Source organism: Lytechinus pictus, chromosome 19 (genome assembly GCF_037042905.1).
Source record: "Lytechinus pictus isolate F3 Inbred chromosome 19, Lp3.0, whole genome shotgun sequence".
Taxonomy (NCBI): Eukaryota; Metazoa; Echinodermata; class Echinoidea; order Temnopleuroida; family Toxopneustidae; genus Lytechinus; species Lytechinus pictus.
Genome location: NC_087263.1, coordinates 1,268,913 through 1,286,223, shown reverse-complemented (window position 1 = coordinate 1,286,223; position 17,311 = coordinate 1,268,913). Strand labels below are relative to the sequence as shown.

The following is a 17,311-nucleotide window of genomic DNA, read 5'->3' as shown; positions in this document are numbered from 1 at the left end:
ATTGAGAAAAACCTTGACAGGATAGCCAATTAAAGCCGAAAGGCTCATTTCCAATGGGGTCCTATTGTTAGTATAAAACATTAATATATTGTAACAACACAAAGTATAAACTACGACAAGTACTGGAATATGGTAAAAAAAGTACATATCCATCAGTCAAATAATTTGCAAACATCTGAAGCAAACAAAAATCTACCTAATATATGAAACAAGATTATATTTTAACATACCCTACATTATCCACAATACTAGAAACAAACTGTACGAAATGTGTGATTTTTACTTGTAATACTGTTCTCGAGTAGCTTCCAGTTTTTGGTGCCACATTAATGCACTCTTAAATTGAGGGGAAAAAATAACAGCTTTTACCTAAATTTATTAAGGAAGAGCATTCCAAAATTGGATGCCATTAAAATAAATAGTGTTCCCTATATGTCTTTCACGTTTTGGTAATACAAAATTAAAATTAATATTTCGAGTATCGTACGTACGGATATTTGATACACGGGTGAAATTATTTGCTATATAATGATCTAATGTATCATAATAAAATATATCTTATGCACGTGGTGTAATACCAATTGTTAAGATGTTTTATGTACATGAAGTAATCCTGCCTTTTCAAGTTCATTACATCCGACATGTGCTCTTGGTCCTAAAACGTGTATGTATCTTACAATCTTATTTTGAATTATTCTTACATTTTTCTTATCCGTCACACCCAGACTACCGTACCAAGCCGCATTATCGAATAGACATTGTATTAAAGCAAAGCATAAAATACGTCTAGACCTTTGTTACAGATTCAACCTTCCCCCTCAAGTGTATTCTTAATCCTTTGTATTATGTAATGCACAATAGTGCTCTGGAGTGAATAGTGAGTAGTTAGGCTCAGTGGTTAGGCTCCATCGCACTTAATTGTAATTAACATACTCAGCATTTTTGAACTGGGTGGGTTGCCTGTTTTAGCAGGAGTACCTCACTATCTGCACAGCTTTCACACAGGCAGGACCTATTGGTCCTTGGGTCCAGTTGGGTGATTGGAAATGGAGAGTTAGAGTTTTCAGCCAAACACTTGCGCTGCAATAAAACTATATTCCAGAGTCAAGATTCACTAAACCAACATGGAGGCCTGTTCTTGATTTCCTGCATTTAGTCATCCCAGTCAAACTGTAAGTTTAGTTGTTTTTTTGTCTCATTTATGTCTTGGATTTTTATTATTCATTGAGAATAACAAAAGGTCAAAGAAAACCTCTAAAATGTGAGATGTGAAAGATGCTAACTATATTTTTTCATTAAAAGATTATTATATGTCAACAAGAATTCCATCTGTTGAAATATTGAAAGGTCTTAAAATGATATTCTTAAAATATATAAGAAACTTTGCTTTTCCTAAGCATTAATGGATTATGGAAAGTGTTTCTCATGTCATGGAATTTCTTTGTATGAAATGTTAGATTTAAGAGAAATTATGATGCTTTCTTTTCAATGACCGAATTATGACATTCTAGATTATACTTGAATACTTGAATTAAGCTAGGGAAATGATGTTTCCTTGAATATAGATAACCTATTATGTTATGGTTATTGTCCTATATGTATTCCGTAGACTTTTTAAGTTTTGGAAACTGTTTAATTGTAGATGGGTTCTTCTTCATCTACCTGGGAGTTCACCCAGTGGTTCTTCAGAAGTAAAGAAGTCTGGCAGCTCATTTTCAGCCATTGACCAGACCAGTCAAGAGTAGGAGTAAAGGTTTATTAGAGGGCACCCACCAAGAACGGACAGCACCCTCGCTGACAAGATCTGATGATGGTCGTTTATCATCGCTCGTTTTACTCATTCGTTACTCCTCATGAATTTTTAGCAGGAAGCAACAGTTGATTAAAGTGGGTTATTTTATTTATACCCTCCAGAGACTTAAAGCATTGTTTTGTAACCATATATATACTATTGTGTAACTTCCTTCGAGTTGAATATATTTTTGTTATTATTGTTTATCTTCTGTTTATTCTGGTCCACCAAAACCAGAAGATTGAATTTAAATGTTGGAAGTTGAAGCCGGAAAACGAGTAATAAAACTAAACATATTTTATTTGTTGAACTAAATAATAATTGTCTTCCATGGTAATTTATTTAGTTTTACAGTAGTGAGTTGAGAGAGTCACCATTCGACACAAGTTATGTCCATTTGAATTTATTCAGGTGTGACATTTTTGGGGGCTTGTCCGGGAGTCGAACCCGGGACCTCTCGCAGAATTAGGTTTCCTCTTATACTTCTTTATTACCAAAAGTGAAATAGATATTCTCATTTTGTGAAGTACAAATTTGAAATTTTTCTACCTAAGAATATTCATAGATTGTTCTTGGACATTATTTTTGCTTTGTATAATGGGATATATTAGATATTATCAAGTCAAAGCAGGATACTCCATAGAATGTAATTTCATGTGAATATTATTTACCGTTTTGATCGTTTATGCTACTTCTCTTTGAATGTTTTGTATTCTCTTCAATAATAGGAATAGTTGTGATTTGGTGATTAGAACCGAAATCGGATGCAAGTCTTCCAAGTCGGTTAAAGTGTTCTTGATTCTTTGGTAAGTAATCATTTTGCGTAACTTTGTGCGCGTGTTTGGAAGAAGTTATTTTCTCAGATAGAATTTTAACCTTTTGATACAATAGTCCTGCCTGGTTAAGTTTTCATAATGGATTCTATTGATGAAAAATTGATTAACTTAGGTAAGGAGTTAGGATTAGTGGGTAAAGACTTGTTGGATTTCATTTACCCTTTTTACACAGGATTTTCTTAGCCCCGGACTATCGCTAACCCCGTACTATCCTTAACCCCGTACTATTTTTTTTCCTTTTTACACATGCCAAATTGTTATTGCTAACCCCGGATAAGGAATACTTGCTTTTCACACACGAAACTCGCTGACCCCGGACTAGTAGTTTTTGTCGATCATTCGTAGTACAAGTACTTCACTCGTACCTTTTTACACACGCTACAATTTCCTTAACCCCGTACTATAGGTGGGGCCAAATTGCCATTTAGCCCCACCTATAGTACGCGGTTAAGCTTAGCCCACTTTCGTTTTACACTAGCGATCTTAACCCCGTACTATCGCTCTTAGCACCGCAATTGCTGGGATAACCCTGCTTTTTTGCAGGGCCAAATAATCCCGTACTAAAGGTGGGGTTAGCCCACTTTGCAAAAATGCTGTGTAAAAAGAAAGTGGGCTAAGCTTAACCCCGTACTATAGGTGGGGCTAAATGGCAATTTAGCCCCACCTATAGTACGGGGTTAAGGAAATTTTAGCGTGTGTAAAAAGGGTAATTAAGGATAGAGAACAACAAGCAAGATAAGAGAGAGCAACTGTAAGGGAAGATAGGAGACAGGAAATTGAGTTAAAGCAGTTAGAGGAAAATATATTAGATAAACAGTTGGCCTTAGTGCAGGCTAATAAGGGTAATGAATCCCAGTTAGGAAATAACAGTATGCGAACCCATAGTTTGACAAAAGTCCCAAAGTTACCTCACTTTGACGAAAGTAGGGATAACATAGATGCATACCTAGAGCGTTTTGAAAGGTACGCAAATAGTCAGAAATGACAAAGTGATTGTTGGGCCATTAATTTAAGTGCACTTCTACAGGGGAAGGCTCTAGAAGTCTACAGTAGGTTGGCACCAGATGAAGCTGCTAAGTATTCAACTCTCAAGGACGCCCTCCTTCGTAGATACCAGATGTCTGCAGATGACTTCCGGAAGAAGTTCTACAGAGCAACTCCAGAGACGGGAGAGTCTGCTGGTCAGTTTATGGCGAGGTTAGAACATTACTTCGAGAGATGGGTAGATCTGACAGATACAGCCAAATCATTTGAAGGGTTGAAAGATTTGATAATTAGACAGCAGTTCTTAGAGCAGATAAATCCAGGATTAGCTATTTACCTGAGAGAGCGTACTCCTCAGTCGACAAGGGAAATGACTGAAACTGCTCAGATTTATATTTCAGCACATGGTGGTCATTTCAAGGGTCCAAGAAAGGAAACCAAAGTAATGACACCTCATAAGTCTGAAACAAAGAGTGATGGTTTTCATAGGGAAAAGCCTAAGGGCCGAAAGCAAATTGGTCCTTGCTATCTGTGTGATCAAATGGGTCACCTTGCAAGAAATTGTAAGTCAAGTTTTAAATCAAAACCTGAGAAGGGTGGAAGTTTTGTAGATATTGGGTCCAAAACCAATAAACATAGGAAGTCTTCAGGTAAGACTAAATCTCATGATCCATGTCCTACGTGTTCTTCTTCTAAAGATTTAGGTGATGGCAGTGATACATCCCAGCTTGAGAGTGGGCTGTTTGTCATGATGTCTGCCTCAGGTATGGACCAGACAAGACCTACGAGGAAACAGAGGAAGAAACAGAAGAAGAAAATATCTGAGATGTGTGCGACTTGTAAAGGTAAGTTACGCGAACTAATGCCTGTTACTGATTTGTGAATTCTCAGACAGTTTCTGTTCTTAGAGACACAGGGTGTACTTGTGTTGTGATTCGGAAGAAACTAGTCAAGAAGGATCAGATGACTGGGAAATACAAGCTGTGTATTCTCATTGATGGTACGGTACGTTGGTATCCTACGGCTACGATACATATTGATTGTCCGTTTTTTGTAGGAACCGTTGTGGCGCTTTGTGTACGAGCACCACTGTTTGATGTTATTGTAGGAAATATCCAGAATGTTCTTCCTCCAGATGCGCCGAATCCAAATTGGGGAATGCCGACATCAGGTAATGTTGTCACAGATAATGCTTTGTCTGAGGTAGGGATGGCTGTTGAGACGAGGTCACAGGTTAAAGCTGCTGAGAGAAAGCAAGCTCCTTTGAAGGTAATGTCTCCCATTCCAGAAGTTTCTCCACAGGATATACAGGAAGCACAGTTAGCAGATCCTACACTTAAGAAGGCAAGAGAACTTGCTGAGACCGAGGATGGTAGCAAAGAAGGTAAGAGAAATTATTTTTTCTTTCAGGATGGTTTGCTGCATAGAGTTTTCCAACCAAGTAGTGTTGTGAATGGAAACCAGGTTGTGCAACTTGTTGTGCCTAAGCCCTATCGGAAGGTTGTTATGAAACTGGCACATGAAGGTATTATGGGTGGACATCAGTGTGTCAAAAAGACTTCAGATAAGATAATGTTGAGTTTCTTTTGGCCAGGATTACAAGCAGATGTGAGTAGATTCTGCCAGTCGTGTGATATCTGTCGGAGAACTATTAGCAAGGGAAGGGTCCCACGAGTTCCTCTTGGCAAGATGCCAATTATCGATGTTCCATTCAAGAGAATAGCTGTTGATTTGATAGGACCGATTCAACCTATCACTTCCAGGAAGAATAGGTATATTCTTACAGTGGTTGATTGTGCTACTAGGTACCTAGAGGCGGTAGCCTTGCCCAACATAGAGACAACTACTGTTGCAGAGGCACTTGTTCAGATTTTCTCCAGAGTCGGTGTACCACAGGAGATTTTGTCAGATCAGGGCACTCAGTTCACCTCTGATCTTATGAAGGATATTGGGAAGTTGCTTTCAATAAAGCAAATGATGACAACCCCATATCACCCTGCCTGCAATGGGCTCGTTGAACGATTCAACGGCACGTTGAAGAAGATTTTACGAAGAACTTGTTCAGACCGTCCCTCTGATTGGGATCGGTATCTCGCACCTATTTTGTTTGCTTACAGGGAGGCTCCTCATGCTTCTATGGGTTTCTCACCTTTCGAACTCCTGTACGGACGCACTGTAAGAGGACCCTTAATGATTCTCAAGGAACTTTGGACGGGTAAGCAGCAGAATGAGGAGTTGAAATCAACCTACCAGTATGAAGTCGAGCTGAAGGAACGACTGGAATCGACGCTAAAGGTTGCACAGCAAGAGCTGAGGAAGTCGATGGAAAGAAGTTCAAAGTACTACAACTCGAAGAGTAGGGAGAGAAGATTTCAGGTAGGAGATCAAGTTTTGTTGTTGTTACCTACTGAACACAACAAATTGTTAGTACAGTGGAAAGGTCCATTCACTGTTGTGCACAAGCTCAGTGATCAGGATTATAGGTTAGACATTAATGGAAAACTTAAGACTTTCCATGCTAATTTGTTGAAACGTTATATCAGCAGAGAAGAAGACAGAGAAGAGTCTTTGACGGGTGATGAAGATCCAGCGGTTAGCGCTCAAGCTGTTGTCGTGACCGAGGATGATGACAGTGAAGCTAGTCCGATGTCAGGGAAGCTCAAGTCCATCAGTATTCATCTCCCTCCACTTGAAGCAACTGAGACGACAGAAGATGTTTCAGTGTGCAAGAACTTATCTAAGGAGCAGAAGCGTGAGGTAAAGTCTTTGTTACTTGATTACAGGGAAGTCCTTACTGATCTTCCAGGAGAGTGTAAGTTGGGCACTCATTCAATCAAGCTGACTACAGATGAGCCAGTACGACAAACCATACCCCACTGCACATGCTCGCAAGAACACAATTGAGGAATAAGTCAAGAAGATGCTCGAGATGGGAGTGATTGAGCAGTCTGAGTCTCCTTATTCATCGCCAATTGTGTTAGTTGGAAAAGCTGATGGGACAAACCGTTTCTGCGTAGATTTTCGTCGATTGAATCGAGTGACAGTGTTCGACGCAAAACCCATTCCCAACAGTGATGAGATTTTCGCAAGTCTATCAGGATGTAAGTACTTCTCAAAAGTAGATCTATCTAAAGGGTACTGGCAGATTCCCTTATCCGAGGATGCTAAAGAGAAGACTGCATTCCGTAGTCCAAGTGGACTGTACCAGTTTTGCAGGATGCCTTTCGGTCTTGTTAATGCGCCGGCAACGTTCAGTCGGGTAATGAGATCACTGCTCAAAGGTATGCCTTGCGTTCATAACTACTTGGATGACATACTCATCCATACTCGTACATGGGAGGAACATCTCCATGTTCTTGGAGAAGTCTTCAACAGACTTCGTTCAGCTGGTTTGACGGCACGGCCAAGTAAGTGTCAAATAGGATGTAACCAGATTGAATATCTAGGCCACATCGTGGGAGAGGACAAGCTTCTACCGATGCAAGACAAGGTGGAAAATATTCGCAACGCTCCACCGCCAGAGACAAAGAAGCAGATGAGATCGTTCATCGGGATGATAAACTACTACCGCAAGTTTATCCCTGATTTTGCATCAATTGCAGCTCCTCTGACAGACAAGACCAAAGGTCGTCAGCCCAACAAGCTTGTTTGGAGTGAATCAGACAAGAAGGCTTTTCAGCAGTTGAAAGACTGTTTGTCTACAGCTCCAGTTCTTTGCTTAGCTGATGTCGCTAAGCCCTTCATCATTCGCACTGATGCCTCGTCAACAGGTATCGGAGCAGTTCTCCTTCAAGAAAAAGAAGAAGGAAAACGCCCTGTTGCTTATGCCAGCAGAAAGTTACTTCCCAGGGAGCAAGCGTACTCTGCCATTGAACGCGAATGTCTCGCAATCGTTTGGGGAATTAGTAAATTTCAGGTATACCTAGATGGACGAGAGTTCATATTGGAGACAGATCACAAACCCCTCGTCTACCTTAACCAGTCTAAGTCGACTAATAGTAGAATCATGAGGTGGGCTTTATCTCTCCAACCTTACAGGTTCCATATTGAAGCTATACCAGGTTCGGAGAATGTTGGCGCGGATTTTCTCAGCAGGGCAGTTTGAGTTTAAATTAAGTTTAAGTAAAGCAAGAGAGCTTAGATTTATTTCTATGTCAATCCACTTTTGGGGATAGATTGAATATTTAATGTAAATATGAAATATTTTCTTAAGGAGGGGGTGATGTTAGAGATTCAACCTTCCCCCTCAAGTGTATTCTTAATCCTTTGTATTATGTAATGCACAATAGTGCTCTGGAGTGAATAGTGAGTAGTTAGGCTCAGTGGTTAGGCTCCATCGCACTTAATTGTAATTAACATACTCAGCATTCTTGAACTGGGTGGGTTGCCTGTTTTAGCAGGAGTACCTCACTATCTGCACAGCTTTCACACAGGCAGGACCTATTGGTTCTTGGGTCCAGTTGGGTGATTGGAAATGGAGAGTTAGAGTTTTAAGCCAAACACTTGCGCTGCAATAAAACTATATTCCAGAGTCAAGATTCACTAAACCAACATGGAGGCCTGTTCCTGATTTCCTGCATTTAGTCATCCCAGTCAAACTGTAAGTTTAGTTGTTTTTTTGTCTCATTTATGTCTTGGATTTTTATTATTCATTGAGAATAACAAAAGGTCAAAGAAAACCTCTAAAATGTGAGATGTGAAAGATGCTAACTATATTTTTTCATTAAAAGATTATTATATGTCAACAAGAATTCCATCTGTTGAAATATTGAAAGGTCTTAAAATGATATTCTTAAAATATATAAGAAACTTTGCTTTTCCTAAGCATTAATGGATTATGGAAAGTGTTTCTCATGTCATGGAATTTCTTTGTATGAAATGTTAGATTTAAGAGAAATGATGATGCTTTCTTTTCAATGACCGAATTATGTCATTCTAGATTATACTTGAATACTTGAATTAAGCTAGGGAAATGATGTTTCCTTGAATATAGATAACCTATTATGTTATGGTTATTGTCCTATATGTATTCCGTAGACTTTTTAAGTTTTGGAAACTGTTTAATTGTAGATGGGTTCTTCTTCATCTACCTGGGAGTTCACCCAGTGGTTCTTCAGAAGTAAAGAAGTCTGGCAGCTCATTTTCAGCCATTGACCAGACCAGTCAAGAGTAGGAGTAAAGGTTTATTAGAGGGCACCCACCAAGAACGGACAGCACCCTCGCTGACAAGATCTGATGATGGTCGTTTATCATCGCTCGTTTTACTCATTCGTTACTCCTCATGAATTTTTAGCAGGAAGCAACAGTTGATTAAAGTGGGTTATTTTATTTATACCCTCCAGAGACTTAAAGCATTGTTTTGTAACCATATATATACTATTGTGTAACTTCCTTCGAGTTGAATATATTTTTGTTATTATTGTTTATCTTCTGTTTATTCTGGTCCACCAAAACCAGAAGATTGAATTTAAATGTTGGAAGTTGAAGCCGGAAAACGAGTAATAAAACTAAACATATTTTATTTGTTGAACTAAATAATAATTGTCTTCCATGGTCATTTATTTAGTTTTACAGTAGTGAGATGAGAGAGTCACCATTCGACACAAGTTATGTCCATTTGAATTTATTCAGGTGTGACAACCTTATATTCAAACAGGTTGATATCTATTCAAAAATTTTAAGCGTGAAATTGCCTTTTTGGCGATTGAGTCCACCAAACCCGTCCATTATACGTTACTTGTTAAATTAATTCCAAAATATTTTACTGAATCTTTTCTGTCAATTACCTGATTATTATATGTCACCTTGAAATCGTGTGCATATCTTAACTTTCGTTTCAAACAAAATAAAATGCTTTCTGTTTTCCCAACATGTAAACTAAGCTTGTTGTCAGGTATCCATTCGATGCAATTTGCCAAATCTGCACTAAGTTTGTTATCAATTGTCTTGGGATTTGTATCTGAATATAATAAGACACTATCATCAACATAAATAATTAATTTAGATTCGTTAATACAAGTACACATATCATTGATGTAAGACATAAAAAGAATGGGGCCTAAATTGTTTCCTTGAGGAACCCCGCATTTAATAGGCAGTGAATCAGAAAGAATAAACCATGAAAGGCAGATTCTAAACCCATCACTTCTAATTTCTTAATAATTATGTTATGATTTAAAGAATCAAAGGCTTTTTGTAAGTCCAGGAGAACCATTCCAATCATGCCATGCGCCCATGTGAAATTTCATTCCTGATAAAATCTGTTAAATGTATTAAAAAAGTTTCAGTGGAATATCCGTTACGAAAGCCGGACTGAAATTTGTATACTAGCTTGCTTTCTTGAAAGTAATTCTCCACTTGAGCATGAACAGATTTTCCCCAAATTTTCGACACAACACTTAATACACTTATAGGCCTATAATTGCTAACGTCAGTTTTATCTTTTTTTTATGTAGCGGGGTAACTTTTGCAAATTTCCTATCATCAAAAAAGGTAGAAGACATAAGAGATAAATATGATAACATAATTCAAGTTTTGTACAAATTTCTTACCCCATCTTTTTAAAATCTTGCAGGTATCATATTTAGACCAGTACTATTTGATATTTTCAACCTATTTAGTTCACCTAAAACAATTTTTTCTGTAACAGGGGAAAAATGAAAAATACCTTTTGAAACGCCATTTTCATAAAACTTTTGAAATTGGTCACATTCTACATGAAATTTGTTTGTACTTATTGGTAATTAACTAACTAACTTGTCGGCCACAGTCATAAATTAACGATTAAACTCATTTGCAATTTTAGCCTTTTCGTGACTTAATTCATCTTGCATATTAAAATCTGGTGTTTTTTCAGATTTCCCTTCACTTATTTAGACCTAAACCTTTCAAATTCTTCCACAATTTTCTAGAGTTATGTTCTTTTTCTTCGATTTGCTCTTGAAAGTATTCTTTTTTGGCACTTCTTACCTTCCTTTGAACTAAATTCCATGAAACTTTCTTTCAGGTCTAAATTGCCAATATTCCTTTTCATTTTTTTGTAAGCTACAATTTTTTCTTTAATTAAAACAATAATTTCATGGTTAATCAATTTTTTAGTTGATTACTTCATTCTTACCTCTTTCAGAGGTGCACTCATATCTACTATTGATAAGAATATAGATTTCAACTATCAAATAATGCAAGCGCGAAGCGCGAGCTGAAAATTTTGACACTTCTACCTGAAGAATGTAAAATCTAAGCACTTTTTGTAATCGTGACAGGGATAAGTATATAACTAAAGAATTGATGGAAAAAATCGAGATTTACACCTAAAAATGGGACACTCGATTCATGTTTTGTAGATCATGAATAGGATGAGTAATTGGAAATCTTCCGACATTATTGATGCGAGAGCAAAGCATGAGCAAAAAATATGTTATTATATTAATATATTAATAAATTAATATCAGTAATAAATAATTTTATTATATTATTTTACATAGTGATCTGAAACTGGATAATTTAAATTTAAATAGAGAACAGGCTGCGTATTTGAATAAACATGCGCGCGCGTGTTTCAGATTTCGACCAAGAATTTGGGTATTCTAAATACCTTTCTTCTCATGAAAATCGAAGCAAGCGCGAAGCACGAGCTTATAACATTTGATACTTCGATCTGAAAAAAGTCAATTTAAGCTCTGTATTATTATCATTATTATTATTTATGTACTGCGCTTTTCCCGAATAAGCCCAAAGCGCTTACAACAAGAAAAGAAAACATCAAGTATAAAATGAAATTTGTAATCCTAAAACTCTGGACTCGAAAAAAGAAATGTCTTCAGTCCCTTTTTAAATGATGAGAAAGATGATAATTGTCTGAGTGAAAGAGGTAACCTATTCGTGTATATTGTATTTCAAGCACTTTTTTAGGAAAATTGTGAGGTGGATATGGATCACAGTTAAAAAAGAGCTGATATGTTTCATCATTATTACTTTGATGCCATCATATGAAAATAATGACTATCTTCCTATTTCTCTTACTAAGCGCGAGATGAAACTTGTCGATATTTCATCCTGAAAGAATCGACAATTTGATTATTAAATTAATATCTTATTTATTAATCTAATAAGTCTAGTGAGAGCGCAAAATCTATCAATATTATGGTCTTAGAAATGAACATTTTAAAGCACTTTTGTAATTATGAATAAGATGCATGAGTTAATATCTTTTCAACAATCAATGCAAGCGCAAATCGCGAGCCGAAAATTTTGGTATGTCATGAAATGGGAATTTTTAAGTAGTTTCACACAAAAAATCAGAACTTGATGTTGCGAGTAAAGCCCTTAAAAACTCATATAGGCGGGTAAAATGCACTTCTACAAGGCGTTTTTTTACACCTAAACATGAGTATGCGGCAAGCATCACATTCGTTACCGCATTGATGAGTTTAATTTCACTCAATGTTAAATATATTGTGGCTGTAGTGAGGTCGACAAACAAAAGACAAGCGTAACAAAGGCCTCTACAGGATTTCGTTGTTTTAATATGTCAATTCGATATCAAATGCGTACAATCAATCCAATCGAATTGGTCTTAAATCTATTAGTGCTTTTAATCCGTTGATTGTTTTAATCCAATTCGTCCTTTTAATCCAGTTTGAACCAATTAGTACGTTCAATCCGTTGATTATTTAATCCGTGAAAACTGTGGAGTCAATGATAAAGAAAAAGGAATCATAAATACTAGCAAAATGAAACATCTTAAATTACCAATAGAGCAACATCAATTCTTTGGAAAACCTGAATAGCCTTGTCTCAACTAGATTCCAAATTCTATATACATATAATGCTTACTCATTATAGGTTTGCTTGTTTCAAACTACAAACAGAATTCAGTTTTGTTCTCACTACAATTATAAGAATGCAAGTATAAATCAACAATAATTCTTTATATATCATATAATAAATGTAATACAAAATGTAGTTTCATGTAATAACTAATCAGTCTTATTTGATTACAAGGGGATGCAATGAGCCTGGTATAGTTTGTACATACATTATACATACTACATACACATTATCATTTGTCATTATGAACCAAGAAAGAGATCTCTAAAATGTCACTTTATGCTTAGACCATAATAAAAAAATACATAACATAAAACATTAACTAACCTCTTTGCTTGCTTTCTCGAGTAAATTAAATGTCTTCTGAGCCAGGATGTTTCTGATTTTGAAGGGCAAAATCCTGGTCCCTCACACAACCCAATGTCCAAAAATCAAATGCACTGTCATGGTGCTATGTAAGTGTACTCATTGACTAAGGGAGTGCTAGATACAAATGTGTTAATCAGGTAGTGCAATAGTGAAAGTATATATACAAAAAGTGCTAAATCACTTCTGCGCTAATTTTGGTGTGCTAATTTATAAATTTAGATGTACTTTCATCACATATATAAAATCACTTAAACGAGTATTCTCAACCGATGAAGAAAAAATGTGAGTAAGGAAGCTGAGTTCTCGATGAAAATCATGTTAAATGAGTAAATCTACAAGTCATTTACGCATCATTGAGTTTTCATTTAAAATTTGACATTTAGTCATTGACTAGTTGTCTCGTTCTTCGATGCAGTTTACTTGTCCAGTGAGTGAAATTATCTACGAAACTTAGTTTAACGGCCACGGTCACACGTCAAACGCATCACTGAGTTTTACTCATTGACTCGTTGTCTCGTTTCGGTCGATTCTTTCAACACCATTTACTTGCAGTGAGTGAATTTATCCACGAAACTTAGTTTAACAATCACGTGCTGTCATGCAAGCGATCACGCGAGAGCAAATATCGGCTGCATGCATGCAATGGAGTCACAGTTTGACTACTAGTAAATTATTCAGTCTTCACCGGTAAGTCTGTTTGATGTTTACGTTTTTATATGGAAACTTTGCTTAAATCTGCTTTTGTTATTAATATTAACGGCATTATCTTGAAATTCCTTTCCTGACATCCCTGTATTTAAAGTCATGGGGAAATAATTGAATCAATACGAAATTTGCAAAAGGTCAATTGACTTGCATAATATAATCCGTCCGTCATGAGCGCCCGTCGGACTAATGCGATAAAAGTTCGGACAGCACGAATTTCACCGAACTCGTGATGGTTATTTACTTCGGATGATCGCAGTTCCAGTTTCCCACAATCCCAATTCCTAGACCAATAGAAGGTCTCTTGATTGCTAAACCAAAATAAATAACCTCTGTGAAGTTACTTGTTTCAAAGTGAAAACACGCAGTTTACTTCTGGTTGGTTAGTCTACTAACTATTGCTCTCCGAGACCTCCCAGACATGCCGGCGTCTATTACATAACACCCCAAGCATGCAGCCGAGTGAAAGACTTGAATCCCTTCTCTGTTCTGAGATACAAGCCTTGATTTCCCCATGATTTGTCAATGAAAGGTCGCTTTAACTTGATGAAACCTTTGCCAAGTCGTTATAGTTGTTTTCAAACATATTTGCTCGTGGCCTTCTCATTGTTTGTCCGATTTTTCTCAGGCTTTCGTTGGTCTGTTTCTTTGATTTTTCTGATTTCACGCGGGCTATTTTGTTCTAAGGGTTTCATTCTCCTTTAATACTTATCATATGAAGCATCATTGTGAAAGGTTGGGGTGGTGTAATCAGATTATCTTGCCGTGATTACTTAACTAGTTCGAACTGAATTTCATTTTTTTTATGTCATAATATAATTATCTACAGTATTTTGTTATAATATTTCAGTAGCTAAGTAATCTCATTTTGCCAATGTCTTAACATAATTATTTACAGTATTTTTTAATAATATTTTAGTAGCTAAGTTTAAATATATATATGTATTTCGCATCATGATATTATTTAAACTTTATATGTTTTTTTATTCCTGTTAATTCAGGACATTTATGTAAAACAGCAATTTAGCTGATCTTTTTATCCTGAATAAATACTTTGTAATAAATTAATAAATAATAGTGTGTAAATAATATTCACAAAATGAGCATTTTGAAGAAAACTCATCAATAATACTCACCAATGTGTCATAGTGTCAATCGCAAAAACTCACTTATCTGCATTACATCGGGAAATCACAAGATGAGTAATACAGAATAAACTCAATTTGATGAGTAAACTTTACTCATTTGGTGTTTCATTATAGTGTCAAAATTTTACACCTGTTTATGAGTAAAGTTACAAGATTTTGTTTGTGTGTGTTGTTTTATAATTAATATTGGGATGTACATAACTCCCCATTTAAAATGCGAGTGTGCAGCGCTAGCTAATAGCCACCTTTCTCAATCCTCACGGACGCTAATATTAGGGTCCCCTATCACAAAAGTTAACGCTTAATCATACACTTGATTTTTAAGATTGATTGTTCATTATATTCAATAGAATCAAACGTAGAAAACTGCTCTACAATCAATGCTAAGTTTTGTGTTACAGGGGGGTTACAGGCCCTACAGATCTGCTTTTCATGTGCAAATTCTTCCCCGCGACACCCGTACCATACATGCATGTTCATTACGACTGATGGCTGGAAGTATTTGAAATGCAGGACCTACAATAGATTATTACATGGATAAGAAAGTGGTTTTTCAAACAAATTGAGTACATATTGAGTGAGGAAAAAGTTACTGAATTAAGGCTTAGATATAGATCATTACAGTCCATCGAATCGATATTGCATTTAATGTGGATTATTGGTGGATCTCTGGCAATTGATTCCATGGGTCAAATCACCTCTCCAGCCGAAACCATTTCGCATGCGCTGATTATGTACACAGCATGTATACGTCTGAACACGTTCTGTTGTTTACTCCTACACAAACGATATGCCTCTAGCACACAATGTAATGGGCATTATGTTTTACTTTCCCCAGAAATGGGGGATTAGATTCGAATTCCCGGGGAAACCACTTCCATTGATAGGTGGATACCAGGCACGACCATGCGGTTTCGAAAAGCACCTGCCTTAACAAGGGAAGCAGGGCTTTTCCAGATTATGAAAATGCATCTCTTAACAAGTATTTAGCTTGTAAAATCCTACAAGTATTGAAAACATATCCTCCTTTTCAGTACTTTAAACATCGTTTTTGACACCCTTACAACGTTGCATAGGCCTATACGTTACGTACTTGCCCACTCTTTCCCTTTTTACGCGTGGTCACGCCTGGAATCCACTCTTCAATGGAAGTGGGCCCCCCGGGCAGCCTATCGAGCTCTGGGAGGAACCAAATGTGGCTTTGGAAAGTCGTCCTAAATCGGATATATCGCTGTTACCATAGTAGCAACCAGAATTTTGCACACGAAACGCAGATTGAATGTTTCCGTTCCAGATGCGAAACGAAAAAAAATCTCATGTCACACAATTTGCATTGCAGGACAGAGTTTTACGACCATGACGACGGGCCCAAAAGTCCCTTCCAAAATCAACTACCGTCGCAAATAAGCGTTCGCGTTCTCCAGCGAAAGGTCGGGAATTACGTTTTGACAATCTGACCTGGATAGCGATATTTTGAGAACTTTATGGAGTACAGGGAAATAATAGGTACCTGACAAATCAAATTTGCGAACGCGCAGCGCCAGCAGAAAATGTTAATTTTCAGACCATAAAACAAAAAAATTACAGAGTACTTAAAAAAAAATGAATTTGTACATTAAAAAAAATAATGAAATTCGATTTCCGAGCTAGAATATGTTTTTTATATTGACTTCAAAATTTGATATTTTAAGCTCCATATCGAGAAAGATATGTAAATTTTATATAGTGACGTGAAAGATTTTTTAATATGATCTTCCAAGTCTTCCCTTCATCTTATTTTATTCACTCGTTTCCCTCCTCTTACGTTTCCGTTTGCTTTTTTCTCCTCTCTTTTCCCTTCTTTTTTCTTTCTTTCCCCCTTTTTTTGCTCCGCCGATAGGAGGAGGGGGAGGAGCCCGCCCCCCTGGATCCGCCTAGACGATGGTTGTACTGAAATCACAATCTTGTAACTTTGTAAGTATTTTAAAGGTTTGATTTTTATCATGTTATTTGTATAAAACGATAACGTTGCCGCGTAATAAATTCGCGCATTCTTTTCACATATCAAAAGTGAAGAAAACCGAACCATAATAGTCCCTGGGTGCTAGATGGAGGGGGGGGGGGGGTTAAGCATGACGGATATTGCATGATGATAAGAAATGGCATGATATACTGGGCTGCAGATAAATATTGCTCCCTCCCCCCTAAAAAAACTATGTCTAATGCGATTTTGATGAATTTACAATGTGTTGTTTGTCTGATTTTGCTTTAGTCCAATACAAATGGTAATAGCATGGAGTACCTCTGTAAGATTATTAAACCAAAGTCAGATGAAGATGCAGTGTGGTGGAGAGGACGGCCAATTAAGACGCACTCAGAAGATTCTGTTAATCCATCTGGCCTTTCAATTTAATTTACCTACAGTGTTTTTTTTATTATAATGATAATTTAACAGCCTTCGAAAAAAAAAATCTTAGAATAGTGATGTTTTGGTAAACACGCATTACCATGGGTCTGTTTACAATTTATGTAATCAATTTTGTGAATTTGTTGGATTTCAAAGTTCGTATAGACGTTTTGTAAAAAGTCAAAGAAATGTACCTTATTTCTCATGTTCATGTGCTATTTCTAAATATTGAAACTTTGAATTACATACAGTTATACTAAAA

At 36.7% G+C, this 17,311-nt stretch overlaps 1 protein-coding gene across 1 annotated transcript; it reads left to right on the top strand.

Annotated features, from left to right (window-relative positions):
- The first annotated feature begins 3,745 nt into the window (after positions 1-3,745).
- Positions 3,746-6,516, top strand: LOC135157653 (uncharacterized). The gene is made up of 2 exons (XM_064114039.1): positions 3,746-4,457; positions 4,670-6,516. Exons 1-2 carry the CDS (start codon positions 3,746-3,748, stop codon positions 6,514-6,516), a joined length of 2,559 nt encoding a protein of 852 aa, XP_063970109.1.
- The last annotated feature ends 10,795 nt before the right edge of the window (positions 6,517-17,311 follow it).

Coding starts and splice junctions, on each gene's coding strand:
- LOC135157653 (XM_064114039.1), top strand. CDS start 3,746: ATGTCTGCAGATGACTTCCGGAAGAAGTTCTACAGAGCAACTCCAGAG. Junction 4,458..4,669: donor GATGTGTGCGACTTGTAAAG/GTAAGTTACGCG, acceptor CGTTTTTTGTAG/GAACCGTTGTGGCGCTTTGT.